This window comes from Oratosquilla oratoria, chromosome 15 (genome assembly GCF_046742065.1).
Source record: "Oratosquilla oratoria isolate Oo_2021 chromosome 15, ASM4674206v1, whole genome shotgun sequence".
NCBI classification, from domain to species: domain Eukaryota; kingdom Metazoa; phylum Arthropoda; class Malacostraca; order Stomatopoda; family Squillidae; genus Oratosquilla; species Oratosquilla oratoria.
The window spans coordinates 46,767,941-46,787,820 of NC_134791.1; the positions used below are offsets into that span (position 1 = coordinate 46,767,941).

At 41.7% G+C, this 19,880-nt stretch overlaps 1 protein-coding gene across 1 annotated transcript in view; it reads left to right on the forward strand.

The window, feature by feature from the left end:
* The window catches only part of Aldh (Aldehyde dehydrogenase), a 38,671-nt gene extending 21,269 nt beyond the window's left edge, over nucleotides 1-17,402 (forward strand). Inside the window, exons 2-10 of the mRNA XM_076198884.1 lie at nucleotides 1,045-1,149; nucleotides 1,783-1,923; nucleotides 2,034-2,280; nucleotides 3,006-3,193; nucleotides 5,584-5,733; nucleotides 7,226-7,363; nucleotides 7,449-7,613; nucleotides 7,774-7,931; nucleotides 17,109-17,402. Of these exons, the coding sequence (XP_076054999.1) occupies nucleotides 1,045-1,149; nucleotides 1,783-1,923; nucleotides 2,034-2,280; nucleotides 3,006-3,193; nucleotides 5,584-5,733; nucleotides 7,226-7,363; nucleotides 7,449-7,613; nucleotides 7,774-7,931; nucleotides 17,109-17,256 (1,440 nt within the window). The 3' untranslated portion in view covers nucleotides 17,257-17,402. The remainder of the gene's footprint in view (nucleotides 1-1,044; nucleotides 1,150-1,782; nucleotides 1,924-2,033; nucleotides 2,281-3,005; nucleotides 3,194-5,583; nucleotides 5,734-7,225; nucleotides 7,364-7,448; nucleotides 7,614-7,773; nucleotides 7,932-17,108) is intronic.
* The last annotated feature ends 2,478 nt before the right edge of the window (nucleotides 17,403-19,880 follow it).

Sequence of the window (19,880 nt, forward strand, 5' to 3'; positions counted from 1 at the left end):
TAATGGAGGAGGGGTGAAAGTTGTACTGTTGGATCCAGTGGTTTTCCTTAATAAAGAGAATATTTTCACATTATGTTTATACCAAAAGGCTTCTTCCTCCTTACAAAAGAGGTACCCAGCCAAGGCCTATACCAACCCCCCCCCCCCCCACTCATCCCATGCTTGCCCATTAACCATTTGCTTAGCTTTCATTTTAGCTCCTTGTGGATGAGGGGCCATTTCTGGCCCTTGCATCAGAAGCACTGTAGCAAGACAGTACATCCAAAGCAAGGCCTGACAGCTTAAGCTGGTTTAGCCCCCCCTGCTGTATTACAAGGTGACCCTTCCTCCCTCCCTCCTTCCCTCCCTCCCTCCCTCCCTCCCTTCCTCCCTCCCTCCCTCCCTCCCTTCCTCCCTTCCTCCCTCATCCACTTGAGTAATTAAAGTTAAGATATCCTTTGGGCCATGTCAATTTTATCATCCATTCACAGCTATACTTCACTCCAACATCTCTTGCCCTCTCCCTTCCCTGCTCAACAGGCATTCCCTTGTTACCCATGGCCCACTTCACCCATTTGGCCACCTCTTTTCAGTCTTCCCTCAAACTCGCTCAATCCACCTCTGCCTTCCACACTTTTTTTGCTAGTCTTTCTTCACTTTCCATATGCCTGTTCCCCTTCCACCCCCTACTCTCTGCCTCGCTTTATTTCTCACTCAATCCATCTAGTAACACCCATCATTCTTCTCAAACACTTGTCAAACCCATTTGACTTCCTCCTTTCTGCCTCCCTTAAAGTCCAAGTGTTAGGCCCATATATCAACCAAAACTTAGATGTGCTGAAATATCCCATTGCCTCAGAAGAGGTCGATAATTTGGTCATTTAACCATTTGGATTAGAGGGGTCCCCCAGATATAAGTAAAATTGATGTGAGCATGAACAAAATTCTTAATTGTTCCAAAAATCAACATGCCCACATTTCTCCAAGGAGAAAAAGAAAAAGAAATAAATTCAACTGTTTGAGAAATGTTCCACACAACTTTCAGACATGTCTTATCATTCACAGATTTTCATCAACAATGAGTTCTACAAGTCCGAGAGTGGGAAGCAGTTCCCAACAGTCAACCCAGCAACTGGAGAAGTCATCACGATGGTTGAGGAGGGTGACAAGGTAATGTTAAAAAAAAAAAAAAAAAAATGATACAGAATTTGTTGATTTAATTTGCTTGGATATTAGTCAGAATTTTTCATTGCATCTTGTTTTTCCAGGACAGTTTTTCCTCTAACCCTCTCCCTCCCTGTCTGACCCTCTCTACCCCTCTCTGACCCTCTCCTTCCCTCTCTACCCCTCTCTACCCCTCTCTGACCCTCTCCGACCCTCTCTACCCCACTCCCTGTCTTACCCACTCCCTGTCTTACCCACTCCCTCTCCAACCCTCTCCCTCTCCAACCCTCTCCCTCTCCAACCCTCTCCCTCTCCAACCCTCTCCCTCTCCAACCCTCTCCCTCTCCAACCCTCTCCCTCTCCAACCCTCTCCCTCTCCAACCCTCTCCCTCTCTGGCCCTCAACCTTCCTCTCTCTAGCCCTCAACCTTCCTCTCTCTAGCCCTCAACCTTCCTCTCTCTAGCTCTCTAACCCTCCCTCTCTAGCTCTCTAACCCTCTGTTCCTCTCCCTCTATAGCTCACTCTCCCCCTCAGTCCCTCTCCCCCTCAGCCACACTGTCCCTCTGTGTCCCTTTCTCTATCTTTATCTCCCTACCTCCCTTCTGTGTCTGAAAAACCCGTGTTTTTATTCAACCACAGGCTGATGTAGATAAGGCCGTTAAAGCTGCCCGTCAGGCTTTTGCTCTCAACTCCGAATGGCGACAGATGGATGCTTCCCAACGGGGAGCTCTGATTAATCGTTTAGCTGACCTAATGGAACGTGATAGGGTCTACTTAGCTGTAAGTTTTGATAGATTTATGCAAATTACTGACTTGCTGCCTAAATGTGCCATTCTAGAATGTTTTGGTATTACCGTGTATCTTGTTGCAATGTAAGATTTATTTTCCAGAGCTTAGAAACTTTGGACAATGGCAAACCATACACAAACTCCTTCATGGCAGACTTGCATCTCAGCATCTCCAACTTGCGGTATTTTGCAGGCTGGGCAGATAAGATTCATGGTAAAGTGATTCCCACAGATGGCCCATTTTTTGCTTATACTCGCCATGAACCTATTGGTGTATGTGGACAAATTATCCCATGGAACTTTCCCTTGTTAATGCAAGCATGGAAGCTTGGACCAGCTCTTGCCACAGGTAATTATATTAATGTGTGATTCTCTTCATTTCTGTTCAACATGTATCTTGCCTTCTACCTCTCCTTCATGTGCACAAGTAATTAAGCTCGCATAGTTAAGAGGAAGGAAGAGTTTGGTTTCTTATTGTGGCTAGATAATGTGGGTATTGTCTGCACAAGAGTACAAGTGAGAACTGGCTTTAAATATCCAACTGGTTATCAGTTTTTGTCTTGTCTTTGTTTAGGATATCATCTTGCAGTTTGATATAAAGAATTGTGGGCTTTGAACCCCAGTCAAAGATCAACAATAGGTACCTGCTAGTTGTGGATATGTGAGATGGACCAACACCCTTGTCTCCATATAGAGATGATGCTAGGGGTTGGCACTTGGACACTGGACTGGGCCAAATAAATTTCAACTATTTTCCACAGCCATTCCAACACTTGACACTTCATTGCATACCACCCATACAACCTCATCCAACCTGATTGATCTACTGTGGTGAGGTACAGAGGCTATATCATTCCCCCAGGAGATTCTGCCAGTTCTACAGTGAACCCTCAAGAATGAATACTTCTATTTTTTTAATTTTTCATTAATCCAGCATTCAACAGATTCTCTAAATACACAAGGCAAAAGTAATCTTTTTAACCCCAGCAGAAAGTTTTGTGGCACAAACTACTACTGTGCTACCAACATTGCCCATTGCAATGTGAATGATTATATACAGTGCTTTGATTTCAGGCAACACAGTTGTGATGAAATTGGCTGAGCAAACCCCATTGACAGGATTGCATGTAGCAAGTCTTATTGCTGAAGCAGGTTTCCCTGCAGGAGTTGTGAATGTGATTCCAGGCTATGGGCAAACTGCTGGTGCTGCAATTTCAAGCCATATGGATGTAGATAAAGTGGCATTTACAGGATCTACAGAGGTAATGGCTTGATAACATCTGTGCATTGAAAGTCCAAAACATATAATCAAACCAATGTAAAGGCTTAAAAATGTGTATACCTCCCTCACCTTTTCATTAACACCTGTGATTAATCCGTTGCCCCAGGTGTCTCTTGCAGAAGACCCATGACTCCCAGGTAATTAGCACTGGCCATTGGGTTGGCCAATAGGTCACTCAGGAAAGAAATGCTATGTTTTGTCCAGGGATTGTTGGTGTAGGGCATTCTAGGATGAGGTGGTCATTGTCCATTGTGGTGGTGGCATTAAAGGCAGTTCCTTTAGCCAGGCCTCTTCTGTGTTCATACCATCTAAGTGCTGAATGGTGTCCTGAACACAAAGATGCCAGTGTCATTCTTGCTTCACTTACAGGTTCTTCTGTGGAGCTGATGTTTGGGAGGAGGGGTTGAAGTATTGAATTAGGTGGTCCATCATGAAGAGTTTTAGTGAATTGGGTATGAACATGTTTTTGTATGGATGTGTTATGTGGTTCAGTGTAAGTTGGTGTGTATTTACCAAATTTTAGTACATCTCAGTCTCTTAATCCCACACTTGCCAACCACCCCTTGTGCAGATGTTTAGCTCCAAGACATAAACCCACTTCTGGAATTACCCCCCCAGGAGGACATTAAACACCACCAATTCCAGAAGTGGGTTTATGTCCTGGACCCAAATGTCCATGCTAGTGGTGGTTGGCAAGTGTGAGATTAAGAGACCAAAGTGAATACAGGAAAGGTGTAACGCTTATGGGGTCCCATCTTCCTCTCCAATTGATCCTACCAAGCCTCAATTGACATATGGTTTCAATGTGGTTTATATCCTTGCTTTCCAATCATTATATTTAGATTAGAATTCATGACCCAAACCTTAGGGAGCTGGCTGGAAAACTCCTAGACCCTCTTATGCCTTTACTCTTTTTAGGAATGTCCCCCTGTGGGGCTACAGGGAGAAGGATGCCTGGTCCCAAACCCCATCCCTTTTTTCTCGGCTCTTACGATCCAAGTGGAAATACTTGGTGGCAGTATTCTTTTGCCCCCACCACAGGGTAGGTAGGCAAAAAAGGAAATGAATATTCAGAGAAATTGTACAGGACAATAACAAGGAGTTGGGGGACAGCATAACGGAGGGACAGTCGTAGTATAAAAGTGTCATCATTTCTCTATGAGCAGAGTTTTCCTCTATCACAGACAAAATGATGTGTGGCTCTGGTCCGTAGGGGTGCCCCATATAGACCCTAAAGTATCAACTGCATGCTACTTTGCCACAAAAACATGCAGCCAATACCCCAGATGGGGTATATGTATGTACATGTACATACATATACCAAGGCTTTTTCCCCCTTGATGATAGGTGGTGATGGATACGGAGCTGCCTAGTGTAGGCCTTATGGTCTTTTGCAGTCTCCTTTATTCTTATGTTCTTATGTTACAAGGGAGGTAGCCAAAAAGAAAAAGGCATAAAATCATTCCCATCCATTCCATCCCTAAATACACTCCACTCCCCCTCCACCCTCCCTCCCATCTTATTACCTCCTGGATGATGGGTCATCCCTGCACCTTGTCCACTGCCCTGGGTCAAAGGCAGTGTCACAAGGCACAGCACATCCACAGCAAGGCCACTTCATTAAATTGGCGACCCCCCCCCTCCATCCCCCCATGAATAAAAGGAGAAGGCAGGGAGAAATCCCATCAGGCTGCATCAAATTTTGCTCGCACATACTACCTCACCCCCTATCCCCCCCCCCATTCCACCTCATGCATCACAACATCCATATACAACCATTCTCCATTCACCCATCTTCTGTCCTCTCTCGTCCTTCCTCAACAGACATTCCCTTCTTTCCCAAAGCCCCCTTCACCCCATCCATCCACCTCATCCTAGGACGTCCCTTCATGTTCACTCCCTCCACATCTGCCTTCCATACCTCTTTTACTAGTCTTTCTTCACTCATTCTTTCCATGTGTCCAAACCATCCTAATACTCTTTCATCAACCCTATCTCCCAATCATACTTCTCGCACCTCATCTCAAACAAATTAGGAATGTAACTTGCATAATATAATGTACGTGAAGTCGAAAATGCCACAGTTTATACAGTATTTCTTGCATCATTTACTGAACATACAGAATTCATCATATGAGTAGACACAACATGATATACAGTATAAGATATAGTACATGATAGCCATACAATGATTGAACAAGTAGGGGAAAGGAATTAACTTCCATAAGGAGTCATGACTGTTACTCCGACCAGTCCCAAACAGACTGTGATGGCATAGCCACAGTTTTGTCAATTGTTTACGGAGTATGACACACAGCCAAAGTGACAAAATATAACATGACATTTCTAGAATTCTTCAATGCATTCCAGATTGGCCATTTAATCCAGCAAGCTGCAGGTGCCAGCAACTTGAAGCGTGTGACTCTGGAGTTAGGAGGGAAGAGCCCCAACATCATCTTCAAGGATGCAGATATGGATTATGCAGTTGAACAGTCCCACTTCGGTCTCTTCTTTAACCAGGTTAGATTTTCTAAAACTAATTACTGCTGCTCTCCCTCCCTCTCCCCCTCTCTTCCTCTCCCCTCTCTCTCCCTCTTCCTCTTCCCTCTCTCTCCCTCTCTTCCTCTCCCCTCTCTCTCCCTCTCTTCCTCTCCCCTCTCTCTCCCTCTCTTCCTCTCCCCTCTCTCTTCCTCTCCCCTCTCTCTCCCTCTCTTCCTCTCCCCTCTCTCTCCCTCTCTTCCTCTCCCCTCTCTCTCCCTCTCTTCCTCTCCCCTCTCTCTCCCTCTCTTCCTCTCCCCTCTCTCTCCCTCTCTTCCTCTCCCCTCTCTCTTCCTCTCCCCTCTCTCTCCCTCTCTTCCTCTCCCCTCTCTCTTCCTCTCCCTTCCTCTCCCCTCTCTCTTCCTCTCCCCTCTCTCTCCCTCTCTTCCTCTCCCCTCTCTCTCCCTCTCTTCCTCTCCCCTCTCTCTCCCTCTCTTCCTCTCCCCTCTCTCTCCCTCTCTTCCTCTCCCCTCTCTCTCCCTCTCCCTCTCTTCCTCTCCCTCTCTCTCCCCGCTCTCCCTCTCCCCCCTCTCTCCCTCTCTTCCTCTCCCCTCTCTGTCTCCCTCTCTTCCTCTCCCCTCTCTCTTCCTCCCTCTTCCTCTCCCCTCTCTCTTCCTCTCCCCTCTCTCTTCCTCTCTTCCTCCCCATCTCTCTCCCTCTCTTCCTCCCCCATCTCTCTCCCTCTCTCACTTTCCTCCCTCTCCCTCTCCTCCCTCTCACTCTCTTCCCTCTCACTCTCTTCCCTCTCTCTCTTCCCTCTCTCTCTTTTCCCTCTCTCTCTTCCCTCTCACTCTCTTCCCTCTCTCTCTTCCCTCTCTCCCCTCTCTCTCACTCTTTTCCCTCTCTCTCACTCTCTTCCCCCTCTCTCACTCTTTTCCCTCTCTCTCACTCTCTTCCCTCTCTCTCACTCTCTTCCCTCTCTCTCACTCTCCTCCCTCTCTCTCACTCTCCTCCCTCTCTCTCACTCTCCTCTCTCACTCTCCTCCCTCTCTCTCACTCTCCTCCCTCTCTCTCACTCTCCTCCCTCTCTCTCTCTCACTCTCCTCCCTCTCTCTCACTCTCCTCCCTCTCTCTCACTCTCCTCCCTCTCTCTCACTCTCCTCCCTCTCTCACTCTGCCCTCTCTCTCACTCTCCAGCCTCCTCTCTCCCTCTACTCCCTCCCTCATTTCCCCTCCTCTTCCCCTCCCCTTCCTTCTCTCTCCCCCCCTTTCCCCCACTCTCCCACTTTCCCCTCTCTCTCTCTCTCTCTCTCTCTCTCTCCTTTTTGAAGAAATAGAACAGTGCCATAACTATTAGTGCAAAGTTCATATATGTGTTATCTGGATGTTTAGGCAATTTGACGTCATGCTTGCCTTGTATTCTCGGGCTTTCAGCAGATTTGATGTACATTGTGTTATGGTTGATCAAGAATATTGTGCTAATGGTCTCCGATAGTTTTGAGTTTGGCAGGGATTAAATATTTTATTCCATTAGGGTCAGTGCTGCTGTGCTGGTTCTCGCATATATGTAGAAGATGCTGTGTATGATGAGTTTGTGGAACGTAGTGTGGAGAGGGCGAAAAAGAGGTCGGTCGGCAATCCATTTGACCCTAACATTGAACAGGGACCACAGGTATGTTGACATGAAATTGCTTTTTCAATGAATGTGAGAAGGTTGCATTGTTGGTGAAACTATAGGTTGTGACATCCAATTTTAGGTTGATGGTGTACAAATGGGCAAAATTCTTGAGCTCATCGATTCTGGTAAGAAGGAAGGTGCAAAGATGCTGTGTGGTGGTAACAGATACGGTGATACAGGCTACTTCGTAGAACCCACAGTATTTGCTGATGTTGAGGATCATATGAAGATTGCCAAGGAAGAGGTAAGATGTACAAGCTTAGATAATTTTGAAACTGCTTGAAGATATTTGCATAAGATGAATAAAGTATTTTGCTGTAGATTTAGGTATTACAGCATTTATATTTTATGTGTCATGCATCAATCACAGATTGTGTAGATATATATTTTTTTAACTTCCATAGATTTTTGGGCCAGTGCAACAGATCTTTAAATTCAGTGATGTCAATGAATTAATTGAGCGTGCCAACAATACTATATATGGCTTGGCTGCTTCAGTGTTCACAAAGGATATTGACAAGGCCAACCTCTTTGCTCAGGGCCTAAGAGCTGGCACAGTATGGTAAGGATCAAGAATTTAGTAATTTTATTTTCTAGAACCTAAGTGGAAGGAGACTTGGGTTGTGAGGAAAAAATAAAGGGAGCAGATATATGATGAAAGAGGTATATGTGATGTAATGAGCAGTGTTTTCTAAGAATTTGCTTGGTCCTGTTCTTTTTTTATTTATGTAAATAACATGGATAGTGGTCTGTTACGTAAAATATCAAAATTTTCCACAAAAATTGCTTGCAAGATCAGTAATGCAGCAGATAGATCAACTACAGCCTGCAAAAAATAATTGTGGTACTCCCCAAGGCAGTCGTAGCTCCTCTTGGGGATCGGTGCCACCTGCGTAGAGCCGGTGGCCAGGGCTGGTTGCCACTGTTTGGCCCCCAACTCTTGGGGTTAGGGGGTGGTCCCACGACGTAGACGCTGCGGCTCCATGGTCTCCTAATCTCAGTGAGACACACCTCAACACCCTTCAAATCATACAAAACAAAGCCCTAAAAACAATTACAGGCTGCACAAATACAACACCTACAGACCATTTACACCATGAAACAAAAGTCCTCAAAATCAAGGACCACCTCGACATCAGAGGCACACAAACACTTGCCGCAGCCACCACAAACGCATCACACCTGCTACACTACGTAGCAGAACACCCACACACACCAAGAAACATTAAAACAACACCCAAAGACCTGTATCACACACAGATACTCTCTTCTCTTCCTCCACAACCACCAAATACCAGCCTCCGGAAACATATTCATAATCATATCACTCACCGCTCCATTAACACACTGAAAGACAACACACTGCTGCATGCCAGACCCCCTGATATCCACCCTTCTGAATCCTCTCTCCCACGAAAGGACAAAGTCCACCTGGCCAGACTGCGGTGTGGCCACCACCCAGCACTTCTAAGCTACCAGAAGAGGCTGGATGACCGCATTGTGAACAGCTGCCCAGGATGTAACACTTCACCCCATACCATACAACACATAATGGAAGACTGCTTTATACACAATCATGCACGCAAACAACACAACATACATTCTATAAAGGATTTGTGGGAAAACCCAGTTTCGGCTGTGGCATTCCTTGGGGAGACGGGACTGCTCGGACAGACAGTCTAGGGAACGACAACAACAACTACAGCCTGATTTAGATCATTTGGTTGAGTGGAGCAATGGCAAATGGAATTTGACATATGAGTGGTAATTAGCTTCATAAATCAGATCAAGAAAGACCTAGTTATTATAGTATCTAAGGACCAGTATACAAAAGCTGCAAAACCTACCTAGCAAATGGTAGGATTTGTTAGAAGAACATTTGAACACAAGACTGAAAAAAGTAACAATTATTTAACATCATTCTTTTGGAAGACCTTATCTCCATTATTTAGTTCAGTTTTGGTCCCCATATCTTATAGAAGAAACAGACAAAATAGACAGTGTGTAAGGTATAATCACTAAAATGATCCCTCATTTATGTAAAAACCTTGTGAAGTGTCAAAGTAAACTTAGTCTATTTAGCTCGTCCAAATGCAGAATGCAGGGTGATTCAATTGAAGTCTTCAAGCAAAAAGGTCTGGGGTATTAGCTTCATGTTATTGCGAGGTAAAAATCTCCTCGGTAGCATGCAACAGATACTTTAGGGTCTATATGTGGTGCCCTTATGGACCAGAGCCACACATTTTGTGTTAGTGGAAATTTAGAGAAATTATGCTACTTTATGATACTGCAATTGTCCCTCTGTTATACTGTCCCCCACTCTTAATACTGTTGTGTACCACTTCTCTGAATATTCATTTCCATTAACACTAAACCCTGTGGTACGGGAGAAAGTACACTGCCACTGAGTGTTTCCCACTTGAGTCATAAAAGATCACTAAATTGGGACAGAGGATAGGACTAGGCATCCTACTCTCTGCATCCCCATAAAGCAAAGGCATAATAGGGTCTGGGAGGAGTTTTCCAACCAGAACCCTGAAGTTTGGGTATTTTAGTATATGTGGAAGTGGTACGGATGAGAGTAAAAGGAAAGAGATGGGCAGTATGTCTTTTAGAAGAAAGATTAAATAGAGGGGTGAGACTGAGTTTGAAAGTATGTGGTGAGGGTGTTAGGAGTGAAGAGAGGACAAGGGAGAGTAGGGGTGACTATACTAGCAAGTGAAAAAATAAGTGTGGTGGAGTGGAAGGAGATTTCTTCAAGGTTAATGTGGATGAAGGTGAAACTGGGAAGGGAGATGTAGGTGCATAAGGGCCCAGTAGTGAGAAGATTGTAGAGGAAAGGAAGGCTTTTTGGATAGATTTAAACAAGTGTATAGAAGGCTTAGGGAAAAATGTCAATGTAGTGGTATTGGGAGATCTCGGTGCTAGAGTAGGTGATGAACCAATAGAGGGAGAGGTTGGGGAAGTGTTGAGTGCTTGGAAAAAATCACAGCGGAGAGTTGATGGTGGAGATGTGTTTAGAGAGCTGATGATAGCTAACAGTATTTAGGAAGAAAGTCAAGCATAAGTACACCTGGGAGAAGGTGGCAGAAGGAAGGGTGGTAGATAGGGCTATAATGGACATATAGTGGTACTCGGGAGAAAAGTAGGAAGAGTTTTGCATGTACATGTTCTAAGGGGAGAGAGTGGGGGAATATCAGATCAGTTTTTGGTGGAAGGTAAGTTGAGAGGGGAGAATAGGTGGAGAAAGAGGAAAAGGGCAGAAGGTAGGGAGGTACTTAGAGTGAACTGCTTAAATGAGAAAGAAAAGGAGTACAAGAAGCTGAGAGAGGAGTGGGAGAGAGTGAAGGATAGAGTAGAACTAGGAGTGAAGGAGGAGTGGGGATGGTTCAAGGAGGGAGTAATAAGGTGTGCAAAGATGGTGTGTGGAACAAGAATGGGAGGAAATAGAAGGAAGGGTAGTGAGTGGTGGGATGAGGAAGCAAAGAAGGGTGTAGAGGAGAAGCAGGCTTTCATAGATTGGCTACAAATTAGGATGAGGGAATCATATGAGAGGTACAAAGTAGAGAGAGAAGTAAAGCATAAGATAAAGGAGGCAAAGAGGAGAGCAGATGTGAAATGGGGTAAGAGTATGACAGAAAATTTTGAAAGTAATAAAAAGATGTTTTAGAAAGAAATTAAGAGGAAGAGGAGGTGAATCAAGTAGAGAAGAAAAGGTAAAAGGTGTAGATGGAGAGATGATAATGGAAGAGAAGGCAGTGAGAGGAAGGTGGGCAGAGTATTTTAGGGAGTTGCTAAATGTGAAGGAGGATAAGGAGGGAAAGCTGGGCAGATTGCGCCTTCTTGGACTTGCAGAAGGCATTTGACAAAGTACCACATAAAAAAATTAATAAGAAATTGAAATAATAGGAGGAATACAAGGTAAACTGCTGGAATGGATGAAGGATTTCTTAACTGGGAGAAAAAGGAGTGGTACTTAAGAGACAAAAATTCGAAGTGGGAAGATGTGTAAAATGGTGTCCCACAAGGCTCTGTACTGGCTCCTTTAATGTTTGCCATACATATATATGATATGGATGAGGGAGTAAACTGTTATATGAACTTCTTTGCTGACAATGCCAAACTACTCAAGAGAGTGAGAACAGAAGATTGCATATCACTACAAGAAGACCTAGACAAAATATGGGAATGGAGTCTGAAAAGTGAGATGAATTTCAACATTAAAGAATGTAGCATAATGGAATTTGGAAGAAGTAAAAATAGAGTATTGGGACAGTACAAAATTGGAAACAAAAGTCAAAAAAGTCATTCAGAAAGGGACCTGGGAGTAATCATCTCAAGTGACTTGACACCTGATAAACATGTAGATAAATTATTTGGAGAGACTTATAACTTATTGAGGTCAATGAAAGTGGCCTTTGACTACATAGATGAGATGGTTAAAAAAATGGTTGTTACACTGATAAGACCTAAACTAGAATATGCTGCAACACTATGGGCACCTAGCACAAAGAAGAACATAAGAATGTTAGAAAGAATACAAAGAGCAGCAACAGATGGCACTTACACTGACAGACCTGACATACGAACAAAGATTGGAAAAATTACATCTGTCATCACTGGAACAGAGAAGAGAGGCAATTTGTTTACCATTTTCAGAATTATGAAAGGGATGGAAATTCTCGACAGAGACGAATTATCAAAGTGGGACAGAAGAGAAACAAGAGGACATGAAAAGAAATTAAAGAAAGCAAGCTACAGAAGAGACCTGAAAAAGAATAACTTCTCACATAGTTATTGATGTGTGGAAGAAACTGAACGGAGAAACAGTGAATGCCAAAACTATACACAATTTTAAGAATAAACTGGATGTGGAGAGATATGAAAACTGGTCACTACAAACATAGCTCTCATCCTGTAAAATACAACTAGGTAAATACACACACACACACACATAGGAAGAGCAGAAAGTTTGTAATATATTATGTGCCTCCTAAAACAGCCTCATGGGATGAGAGAGAACATAAAAGAATGTTAGAAGACACAAGGATAACATTAAATAAGATAATGGAAGATGGAGGTAGAATAGTTATAATGGGTGACATTAATTGTAAAGAAGTCTGCTGGGAAGAGATGACAGTAAAGGGCAGAGAAGACTCATGGGGAAATGTACAACTTGATATGGTTATTGACCACACAATGACGCAATGGATTCAAGAGAACATTAGGTATAGAAATGAAGAAGAACCATCGAGACTGGACCTAATAATCACATCAGAACCTGAAAGTGGAAAAAATTGAATATAAGACACCAATAAGTAAAAGTGACCACATATTGGTTGAAATGGAGCTAAATGAGGAAAAATACATAAGAAGAAATGAACAATATAGAAAAGGAAGATTGATGTATGAAAAAACAAATTTTGATCAAATAAGAGAATTCTTTCAAAAAGAACACTGGGAAAGAATATACAAAAAGGAAACAACAGTGGAAGAGAAATGGAATATTTTGACCAGAATTTATAAAGGAGTGGAAAAGTATGTCCCAAGACAAAAGCAAGAAAAAGAATATGTACAACAAAAGTTGTAGGGAGTTAAAAGACGAGACAAAGCTTGGACAAAATGGAAAAAAAACAAAAGACCTGAAAAATGGAAAATATATACTAGTTATAGAAATGAATATGTACAAGTGTGCAGAGAAGAAAAAAGAAAATATGAAAAAGATGTCATAGAAAAATGTAAAGACCAACCAAAACTATTTTACAAATTTGTAAATAACAGTGAAAAACAAACAAGATTTAGAGAAACTACGACAAGGAGTTGAATACACAGAGGAAATAGAAATGGCAGAAATTATGAAAAAGCATTTTAAATCCGTCTTTACAAGGGAGAACATACAACCTAGTGATATCGAATGGGAGGAGAAAGTCCCCCCTATGAAAGAAATGGAAGTAACAAGGAATGAAATAACGAAACACTTGAATAATCTTGATGTCAGAAAGTCGCATGGACCAGATGAAATAGCAAACTGGATTTTGAGAGAATGCAGGAATGAACTGGCAGACAAAACACATAGCCAAATAAACAGTTCATTGAAAGAAGGAAAAGTTCCAAAAGATTGGAAAAGAGCAAATATAGTACCTATATATATAAAGGGGGAAACAAAGAAGACCCTACAAACTATAGACCAGTCTCTCTAACAAGCACAATAGCAAAAATTTGTGAAAGAATTATCAAAAGTAGATGGGTAAGGCATTTAGAAAAAAACAACGTACTAAATCCAAGACAATTTGGATTCAGACAAGGATGATCATGCGTCACAAACTTAATGTTTCTATTCAAGGCTAATAGATATAATACAAGAAAGAGATGGATGGGCTAATTGTGCATTTCTAGACCTAAAAAAAGCTTTTGACAAGGTGCCACATAAGAAGTTGCTTAAGAAATTAGAAACTACAGGTGGAATACAGGGCAAACTGGTGAAATGGATGGAAGACTTTGCAAGAAAGAAAAATGAGTGGTGATAAGAAACACACTCTAATTGGGATGAAGTGATAAGTGGTGTTCCACAAGGAACAGTTCTGGCCCCAATAATGTTTGCTATATATATTAATGATATGGATGAAGGAATTGAAAGTTATGAGCTTCTTTGCAGATGATGCAAAACTATTGAAAAAAGTGAACACTGAAGAAGATCGAGTCACTACAGAGTGATCTCAATAAAGTATGGGAATGGAGTAGGAAGTGGGAGATGGAGTTCAACACTAAAAGGTGTAGTATAATGGAATTTGGAAGAAGCAAAAAAAGAATAGCAGGATCATATAAATTGAGAGAAGAAGGAATAAAAAAAGTAGAAAATGAGAAGGACCTGGGAGTCATTATTATGAATAATGTCACCTGAGAAACATATAAACAAGATTTTTGGAGAAACTTGTAATTTAATAAGAACAATCAAAGTGGCATTTACATACCTGGATGAAGAAATGGTGAAGAAAATACTAATCACTTTGATAAGACCAAGATTGGAATGTGCAGCAATGATGTGGTCACCAAGTACAAAAAATGTATAACAAAACTTGAAAGAATACAAAGAGCAATTACAAAATTGGCACCAACTCTCTCAAAACTATCATATGAAGAGAGACTAGCAAAACTTGAACTACAAACATTAGAGCAAAGAAGAGAGAGAGGAGATTTGATAACTATTTATAGAATCATGAAAGGCATAGAAACTATTGAGAGGATCTAATAAAATGGATGATAGAAATACAAGAGGACATGGAAAGAAAATCAAGAAAGACGGTTATAGGAGAGATCTGAAAAAGAACAGCTTTCCCCACAGAGTAATAGACATTTGGAACAAGTTAGATGAGAAAGTGGTGTGTGCAAAAACAATACATGAATTTAAAAACAGTTTAGATAAAATGAGATATGAAGACAGGACACCATGAGCATAGCTCCCCTTCCCGTAAAATACAACTAGGTAAATACACACCTCGTGCATAGCTCCCCTTCCCGTAAAATACAACTAGGTAAATACACACCTCGTGCATAGCTCCCCTTCCCGTAAAATACAACTAGGTAAATACACACACACACCAAGGGCTTTTTCCCCCTTACAATGAAGGTAATGAAAGTCAGGTATAAATCTACTCCCACCCTTTTCATCCCCACATACTCCACTCCCATTCACCACCCATCCCTCCCTCTTTTCTTGGCTTCTGGATGATGGGTCATCCCTGCATCTTGCCCACTGCCCTGGGTCAGAGACAATGCAGTAAGACACAGCACAACCACAGTATGGTCACTTCATTTAATCTGCAACCCCCCTCTCTGTCCCTTCATGCAGAAAAAGAGAAGACAAAAATGACAGTGATAAATGATAAAAGGAAACCCATTTTTAAAATAATGAGAGCAGGCAAGGCACCTGGGATTAGGTGGGTGTTATGCAGAGTGTCTAAAAAAAATGAGGTACAGTGATGGTGGATTGGCTGGTGAGGTTGTTTAATGTTTGTATAAAAGAGCTAGAGGACTGGATGAGTGCCTGTATAATTTCTATTTACAAGGGAAGCATGGACAAATTTGAATGTAGCAGTTTCAGAGGGATCAGTTTGTTGAGTGTGGTTGGGAAAGGTTGTGGGAGAGTTTTGATTGAGGATAAGGAGAAGAACAGGGAGTAATTGATGAAGAACAGTATGTGGTTAGGGCAGGTAGGGGTTGTGTGGATCAGATTTTTGTGGCAAGACAAATATGTGAGAACCTTTAGCAAAGGATATGGATGTTTTGTGGGCCTTTATGGATTTGGAAAAGGCTTATGACAGGCTAGACAGGAAGGCACTACCAGAGGTATAAGAGGAGATTGTATGAAGGGGTGATCATGCAGACAGCACTGTATGGGGCAGAAACATGAAACATGTTTGAGAGGAAAGGTCTGAGAAGTATGATAGGAATTACTAGACTGGATAGAGTGAGAAGCAAGGTGAGGAGGAGAGCAAGGGTGGGAAAGGAGTTAGGAGATAGGTTTGATGAGAGGATTGGATGGTTGTACACATGGAAAGAATGAGTAAAGAAAGACTAGTAAAAGAGCTGTGGAAGGAAGAGGTGGATGGAGTGAACATGAGAGGGAGACCAAGGATGGGGGGGGCGGGGGTCACCAATTAAATGAAGCGGCCTTGATGTGGATGCACTGTGTCTTGCTGCATTGCTTTTGACCCAGGACAGTGGGTGAGATACAGGAATGACCTATCATCCAAGAAAAGAGGGAGGGATGGGTGGTGAATGGGAGTGGAGAATGTTGGGATAAAATGGATGGGAGTGGATTTATGCCTGACTGGCTACCTTCCTTGTAAATGGGAAAAAAGCCTTTGGTATATATATGTATGAAGTGCAATGCAACAGATGATTGTGAAGAGATGGACAAGGGGTAAGGGTTTTAGTAAGTTGGAGGTAAGTCAGGAGAGAGGCTGAAGGAATTGGAGTTTTAAATATTTTGGATCTCGTGTAGCAGGAATAGAGTTGTGGTGGAAGTAAAATGTCAAGTGAGAGAAGCAAGTAAAAGTTTTGAGGGAATAATAAGTGTCATGAGAAATAGATATCTAGGGATGGATGCAAATATACATACATATACCAAGGCTTTTTCCCCCTTACCAGGGAGGTAGCAAAGATGAAACAATTTTTAATACAAAACTGTATAGTTGAGAAACTTGGAATTTAAAGGAGGCAGAAAGAAGGAAAGAATGAATGAAGAAAGATTAGTACAAGAGGTGTGGAAGGCAGAATACAGGATAGTTTTGGTGTACGGAAAAAATTGTTAGAGGAAGGATGAGTAGGAAAGAGATGTGGAAAGCAAAGGTGGGTGGAATGAACTTGAGGGTGAAGACTGAGAATGAGAATTACATGGATAGGGTGAATGGGGGTCCTGGGTAAAAGGGGAATGTCTGTTGAGTAGGGAAGGGAGACCTATTGTGGAAAAGCTGTGTTTCGTTACATTGCTTTAAATGTGAGAAATATATTTGGGGGACTAGGCACTCTCCATTCCTGAGGTTCTGAGATGGGAGGGGTGGTTGAATGGGTTCATGGTTGTGTGATTTTCATTTGGCCACCCTCTCTGTAGGCGGGGAAGTGTCGTAGGTTTATGCATGCATATTATAAGAATTTTAATATCACTGGAATTGTTTAAATTTTAGAATTGATGATCTTTGACAATGGTTCTAATGACCTTTTTCTATTCCTCTTACAGGATTAATTGCTATGATGTACTCAATGCACAGACACCATTTGGTGGTTACAAAATGTCTGGCCAGGGACGTGAAAATTCTGAGTATGCACTAAGGAATTACCTGGAAGTGAAGTCTGTTATCACCAAGCTTCCTGCTAAGAACAGTTAAATATGTTACACACATTAGTTAGTATAACAACTTTAATTGAAGTATTAATGGGAAAAGGATGGTACTTCTTAAGGAATTAGTTTTCTACAGGGCCTCCAGTCCAAGCAAAACTGTTTGATACTGTCAATAAAATTTATAATAAAGAATAGTTTTAATTTCATTGCTATTTTAGAAATTATAGTTATCTTGATTGTCAAGTTTAATTAATTCAGAGTTGATAGTTTGAGGAGGGGTGGGTGAACTGTGTGTACCTCAACATGTAGAAGACATTTGATAAAGTACCTCACAGTCGACTTGTGTGGAAATCTGAGCATGTTAGAGGACTGAGAGGCAAAGGATAGAGAAGCCCACCACCACAAGGTGCAGCCCCAAGGGGCCAGTACTTAGTTCCAGGATTGAACACAGAAACACTGTCCAGTTTCTGTATCGCCTCCCTCTATCTTCCTTGCAAATGTTTCCTCTTGTAAGGGGGTCAGTACCCTGGCACCTGCCCTCACAATTTCTTCTAGCTGGAGACTGAAACCAACCCAGGCCCATGCACATGTCCAATGTGTACCAAACCTATAAATGTCTTGTTTGAAGCCATCAGATGGAGCACATACACATAGATCCACTTCACACAAACTACATTCACTAACACAAACCAGTACAGAGTTGGAGCTACAGCCACCACACTCACACCTTAAAATACTCTGAGCATAAAAGTACAATCTAAACATACTATAAATAATCATTAGTGGTATGACAAATGTATGGAGTTTCAATTCTTAAATATCTTTACATGCTCATGTATACAAGTTACAAGTTGGATATTCTATCATAGAGGTAAGTGAAATTCTAACAGAGTTGATTTAGATATTTCATTTCCTCCCATGAAGCTAGATTGCATGATCTGGAGCAAAAACTTGAGCAAGATGCAGGAACAAACCTGGCTCAGAGAGCAGAGATTGATCAATTTAGAAGATAGAATGAAACTTTGACAAATGAGAGAAAATATTCTCAACACCATGGAGGAAAAAGAGGATAGGCCAACAACAAATGAGGATGGGGGAGAGAGAGAGAGTAACATTTAAAGAGATTGAGGAGAAGAGAAAGCCTAGAAGGAATGGTCAAGTTTATATAAAAAAAAGAACCCTTGTCAGATGTAGTTGACAAGTCTAGATGTGTCTTACTCTATAGTTGCTCAGAATACATCACCTCATGGAAGTTACACCATGAACAAGAAATGCAAATTATAGAAATTACCTCAATAACTAAAGGAGGACTTGGATGTAACAGACCAGATTGATAGCATCTGTAGGGTCAGTGTAAGTGAAATGGCATAATTATGTCCAATGAAAATAAAGTTAGTCACAAGCCAAGGCAAACAAAGTAATCAGCAAATCTTGGAAGCTAGCACTAGAAGAAAATTAAAAAAAATATTTGTATTAGGAAAAAAGCTAATGAAGAGGAATGAGCAAAGACAAAAATTATAGGTCAGAAAAAAAGAACTACTCTTTTTGAGAGTTGTCAATCAGGGGAAGAAATGATTAAAAAAATAGGACGACAGTATTGCAAAGGAAACTTAAAATAGCATATGAGTATGCTAATGTTCTTGGTGTACTATCGGTTATGTTGGTGATAAATGACTACTTAAGGATAAACAAGATACTTTGTGTCTAGTGGAGACAAACCTCCCAAAAAAAATGTTGACCTACAGTTAGGAGAAGAGACAGAAGGTACATTGGGTGGATGAGGGGTCATGTTTGTGTTGAGAAGTGACATAAAGGTGGAAGAAGCAAAGCTGAAGGAATTCACCTAAAAATTAGAACAAAAGGGCGGAATGAGAGATTTCATGGTAGTATATCCCCCCCCTCCAAAAATCAAGGGCTTGGAAAGTAGCTGAATATCAAGAAATGTTATTGGATACAGCTCTTTTCCTAAGGAAAAATTTTAATTGCAGTAAGATCAACTGGGAGGAATGGGAAGAAAGTGAAGCAGATTCCTGGGGAAATACCTTATTAAGTATAACAATGGAACCTACCAAAATACTGCGTGTTTGGCACTTATAACAAACACACTGACCCAATGTGGAAAGGAAGTGACCTGAGTAAGAGATGACATTCCCACAAGATATCTTACTAACCAAAGAGCCAGGCTTCATCAGCTCGTTGACTACTTTTGCCCCATAGGGAAAAGTGACCATGTGACAATTGAATTTCAGCTGGAGGATGATGCAGTAAAGCTGAGGAATGAATCACATGGGGGAAAGGAGACTCAATTTTAGGAAAGCAGATTAGAATTTAAAAAATCTTGGAAGAAGCAAACTGGGAGGAATTCATGAATACCATGGGAATAATGAGGGAATGTGAAACCTTTGACATTTACAACTGGGGAATAAACCAACATGTACCAAAGACTAGTGGAAGTGTTTGAGGTTACAATTACACACTTCTATATCTAGGCGTAGACTCTATTTGCGTGCTTGGCTGCCTAATTTATCATACATTCTACATCTCTGAGATAAACCATGATAATTGCCATGGGTTAACTAATACTAAAATACAGTAGATATGGAACATCATGAACATAAAATGAATTTTTGACAAAAGTAAACTTAAAAGTTATACAATATGCCCGTGACA